At 36.9% G+C, this 5,000-nt stretch overlaps 1 protein-coding gene and 1 long non-coding RNA gene across 2 annotated transcripts in view; one reads left to right on the forward strand and one right to left on the reverse strand.

The window, feature by feature from the left end:
• LOC136826041 (uncharacterized) overlaps nucleotides 1-5,000 on the forward strand; it is an 855,957-nt gene that overhangs the window by 641,481 nt on the left and 209,476 nt on the right. The window lies entirely within an intron of this gene.
• LOC136826037 (uncharacterized) overlaps nucleotides 1-5,000 on the reverse strand; it is a 233,280-nt gene that overhangs the window by 32,072 nt on the left and 196,208 nt on the right. The window contains exon 6 of the mRNA XM_067082909.1: nucleotides 1,022-1,194. Within this exon, the coding sequence (XP_066939010.1) occupies nucleotides 1,022-1,194 (173 nt within the window). The remainder of the gene's footprint in view (nucleotides 1-1,021; nucleotides 1,195-5,000) is intronic.

Raw genomic sequence — 5,000 nt, forward strand, 5'->3', positions numbered from 1 at the left:
ACTTGCAGCCTTGCATAATTTTGTTCTAAGTTTTTATGGTGCCATAGATTAAAGCTGTTATCGGGGATAGTGTCTGAAATTTTTATTTCTGTGGAAGTCGTCGTTGTTTGTATAGTAAAATCTCCTGTTATCTAAGCTGATGTCTGTACATTAAAGCATAATGCAAGGCCTTGGATATCTCGTTATCTAAGCTGAGAAGAATTTTGATGAAATAATTATTGGGTGATGGATGATGGGATCTTAAATACCTCAACTTCCATCATTACTTAGTTTCAAGACGTCCAATTCACTGACAAATTAGTGTATCATGAAAAGTCCTCCTTGATAAAAACTTCATGCCCTAATGGATCGCGTGTTTTTGAAGGAGGCAATTAATGGTATCTGGGATATTTGAAGCTCTTGTTAGAAATGTAATCCATCGTTTGTTGTTACCGTAGAATATTTTGTAAATGGTTATGACTGAACGAAAAAATAACTGAAAAGCAGTTTTAAACAGGATTTTGGTGGGAACGAACGTACATAGATTTCTACCCAATCAAAGATTAAAACCTTCATCCAGGAGGTACTTCGCCTTTTCGGTAGCTAAAACCAAAGTATTTTGAAAGCGCTAAGCATTGGTTGCAGTACTATTATTATCAAAACAGTTTAACCAGACCACTGAACTGGCTATCAACTCTCACAGGGCAGGCCCGAAGGATTCGGATGAAATGCCAGGTCTAGGCTAGAAGCCTAGCACTTTGAAAACGCTAAGCATTGGTTGCAGTACTATTATTATCACTAAAACAGTTTAACCAGACCACTGAGCTGTCTATCAGCTCTCACAGGGCAGGCCCGAAGGATTCGGATGAAATGCCAGGTCTAGGCTAGAAGCCTAGCGCTGGGACCAAATAGGCCATTCGATGAATGAGTGAAAATGAAATTTAAAACTGGACGAAGGCGCACGCCCTCATACTGGAAATACTGGAACACGCTCACACAATAAATACATACATACTGTACTGTTCTTTAAGATGGTACTAACCTGGATTGTAGAATTTACTGATGGTCTGCTTATGCGTCGTACCTGGGAGCGAAACTGTACACTCGATGATCGTCTCAGGCGGCGTGTCAGCCCAGACGATCAGACCCCACGATCCTACCGACCACAGGCCATTTCGCACCCCACCGCTCACTCCCCTGACGTCCACTTCGTACCTGGCAGAAGAAGCGAATAACTAAGCCAATGTAGCTCGTTGCAAGATAAAGAGAGTACAGACCCACGTACTAAGTATACCTTGGATGGGTTCAATGAAACATTTCTACTTAAAAAGCAAAGAACTCGAAGTCCTTTCTACATGTTTGCTTGCTTTTGGTGTTGCTTTGTTGAACCTTTCTGTTCTTACCTGTGTTTATTTTTGCTTTAGGTCCCAAGAGTTTACAGTATCCTCCTTTTTCATTTTGGTATTGTTATTTTTCCGACCTATTTCGGTTTATTACGGTTTCGAGATGGTCTGGCTTCCTGTTTGTTTGTGGGTTCTTTTTCGGGGCTTCGAATTTTCCATCTGGGCGTTGGTTCTGTTTGTTATCCGTGTCAACATTCCCCACAATGTTTGTAGGTTTTAAAGCTCTTTGTCAGTTTATTATTGCTGTAGAGTACCGAGTGATTGTAGAATGTTCTCAATAATTGTGTGCTTGTGGTTCTTTGCTTTTCTGAGCACCGTCGATGTATTATTGCTATTAATCAGTATTGTTAATGACATAATTTTTTTTTTTTTAATTGCCAAGAACACCGTGAGCTTTATAAAAATGCTGATTATAGGAATCATGGTTCAAATATGTTCTAAGATAGAAGAATTTTTTAAGTTGAGAGCAAACTTTATTTACCTTTTTTTTTCGTTCAAAACATCTTTAGGGAGGAACTGTTCCTTAAAATCTCTATCTTGAAGCCAATAGAGTGCTTAATGGCGACTGTTACCATGATGCAAATACGCAGCAAAATCTGTGTGCCTGCCTATGGTTTTGGGTACTGCTACAATATACCTTCAGGCAGAGAAGTAACTAGTAAAGGATTTTGGATCATTTTATTGTAAGCAAACTCCCCAGAAATAAATGGTAGATAGTCCTCGTGAGAGAATGATAGCATCTCATTCTTGTCACTCAGTGCGTTACGAAAGTCACCGAGCGGCCAGGAGCATGGGGTTAGCAGCTAATACTGGAAAAGAGGAGGAAGAATAGAAAACCAAGTGTTTGGGTTCGTGAGGCAAAAGGGAAAGGTTAGTGTGTGTGTGTGTGTGTGTGTGTGTGTGTGTGTGCAGGAACGAAAGGACAGACTGACAACGTTCAGGGTAGCCGAAAGGCATAAGGCTAGAAAGTGTAGCGTTCAAGAAGACACTTGGGATGGGTGATATGGTACAAATGTGACACTTTGAGGACTGTATGGGTAAGCTTGAGTATGGCAGGAGAAAATACGACTTTGAGAATGTTCCTGGCTTTCTTTTGGAGAATATGGAATGAAGGTTGTATTAGGGCTCTTGAATGCAAAAGTAAGTGACATTTGAAAATTATGTTGTTGTACAAGGAAGTGAATGCAGATAGAAAGTTTAATGAACATGGGCCTCAGGACAAAATATGCAAATAGGGAGATGAAGTCATAGGTAGGAGTGAGTATTTAAAGACAGTTGAATGTCATAAGTAGGAGTGAGTATTTAAAGACAGTTGAATGTCATAAGTAGGAGTGAGTATTTAAAGACAGTTGAATGTCATAAGTAGGAGTGAGTATTTAAAGACAGCTGAATATGGAAGATAGCCGAGAGACGAATTTTAGTTATACAAGGGTGGGAGGTTTAGTGCAAGTTGAAGAATGCTTCTATAGGTGACAATTAATAATGTAAGGATAACAAGAAGGGAAAGCTACCATGAACTGATGGGATTACTAGTGACTTGCTGCAGTCCAGCAGTGATAAGATTTTAGGGTTTGTATGGCATGTATAGACTAGGGAAATGTTTTGAAGGAATGGCAGAGAAAAGTAATTGCTTCTTTGTAGAAAAATGAAATGATAGAAACAGCTGTAAGAATTTAAGTGGCAAATGCTATGAAACAAGAAGATAAAGATTGCTAGTGGAAGAACAGGTTGGGTTTAGTTAAGGAAGAGAGTATGTGGATGAAGTGTTTCTTATGAAAGAATTTTGTGAGAAAAAGGAGTAACATTGGAAGAACAGTGTGGCTTTAAGCAATTCAGAGGGCGTGTATCTAGTGTTTGATATGCGATAGTAGTTTGAGAGTTTAAAAGTGAAGGGTAAAACTGTACAAGGCTTACATGATCCCAGACGAACTTTATTATATAATAGAGGCAATGCAGGAGGGGATTGCTGACAATGCATAATACAGAAGATCAGTTGTCAAGAATTTTTAAGTTTTAATGACAGACCAATTCATGGGGTAAAAGGGGGTCAGATATGACTCTGTTAGGGTCTCCATAATTCTCTAGTATCTTGATGGCTGGAGTGATGCGAGAATTCAGCAACAAGAAAACCGACCAAGATGCAAAGCATTGGGATAGGACAGTGAATCATGAATTGAATTTAATAAAGAGTGGTTAAATTACAAATTTACTGGTTGACTGGTGAGAGGGAAGCAAACTGGGGAATTTAGTGAAAGTTCCAGTTTTTTCAAGGGTATTCTGAACTATATTTAATGGAGATTATGGTAAGATGCAAGAAGATAAGTCAGACTTAGTTTCAATGAAACCCAAGGTGTGGAAATATGTGGATTGGTGAACTAGCTCTTGTGCTTTGGAAAAGTAAAGTATTGGTGCTTAATGGACAGGAAAGCAAACTGAAGCTACTGAGATGCATAGCTTGTGTAATGAATGTGGAATAAGAAGAAAATGAAAGTATGAAAATTGTAGAGATACGCAGGAAAGAAGGTAGAACGCTTAGCATATGTTAAGATGGATCACGAGTGTTCTGGGATGGTCTCATCTTTTGGAAAGAATCGAAGATGAAAATTTGGTGAAAAAAAAGAGTATCATTTTCATGCTTGAGGGAGGAGTAGAGAAAGACCATAAGGCGGTTTGGTAGATAAAGAAAAGAAAAGGCACAGGAAAGGTTCATGAACATGCACGAAGTATGATGACGTGTACATGATAAGGGTGAATGGCGCAGTGTTGTAGGGGGTTTTGGTACACTGTTCTTGAGCTATCTGTGCTTCATTCACAGTGTAGCAGGTACAATGGGAATGTGGCAGTAGGTGCTTTTTTTTTTTACTTTGCTGGGAAGGAACCACTTTAAAGAAAAATGGCTTAATGACAGATAATATCGTTAAGGTACAAATGCTTTTTAATATCCAAGTGATAAAATAAATGGTTTGGTACCTAAGTGACTCGAACACTCGACAGTACGAACCAACTACTTGATAGCCCATTGGTCTTGAATGTCGACTGAAAGTTGTTGGTTCGTACTGTTGAGTGTTCGAGTCACTTAGGTACCCCAAACCATTTATCACTTATAATTTCTCTTCGGTGTTATTCCAGAAGTAGCACAAACTGGATAGTAAACGACATTTGTAGCTTAATGTTTGTGTATAAAATATATATATATATATATATATATATATATATATATATATATATATATATATATATATATATATATATATATATATATATATATATATATATATATATATATATATATATATATATATATATATATATATATATATATATAAATTTCTCTTTGGTGTTATTCCAGAAGTAGCACAAACTGGATAGTAAACGACATTTGTAGCTTAATGTTTGTGTATAAAAAATATATATATATATATATATATATATATATATATATATATATATATATATATATATATATATATATATATATGTATATATATACATATACAGTATATATATATAATATACATATATATATATATATATATATGTGTGTGTGTGTGTGTGTGTGTGTGTAAGTCACACTAAAGGGAACAGAAAAAGTGACTCGGTGGATATAGTCGTAAGCAC

This window comes from Macrobrachium rosenbergii, chromosome 40 (genome assembly GCF_040412425.1).
Source record: "Macrobrachium rosenbergii isolate ZJJX-2024 chromosome 40, ASM4041242v1, whole genome shotgun sequence".
In the NCBI taxonomy this organism is placed as follows: Eukaryota; Metazoa; Arthropoda; class Malacostraca; order Decapoda; family Palaemonidae; genus Macrobrachium; species Macrobrachium rosenbergii.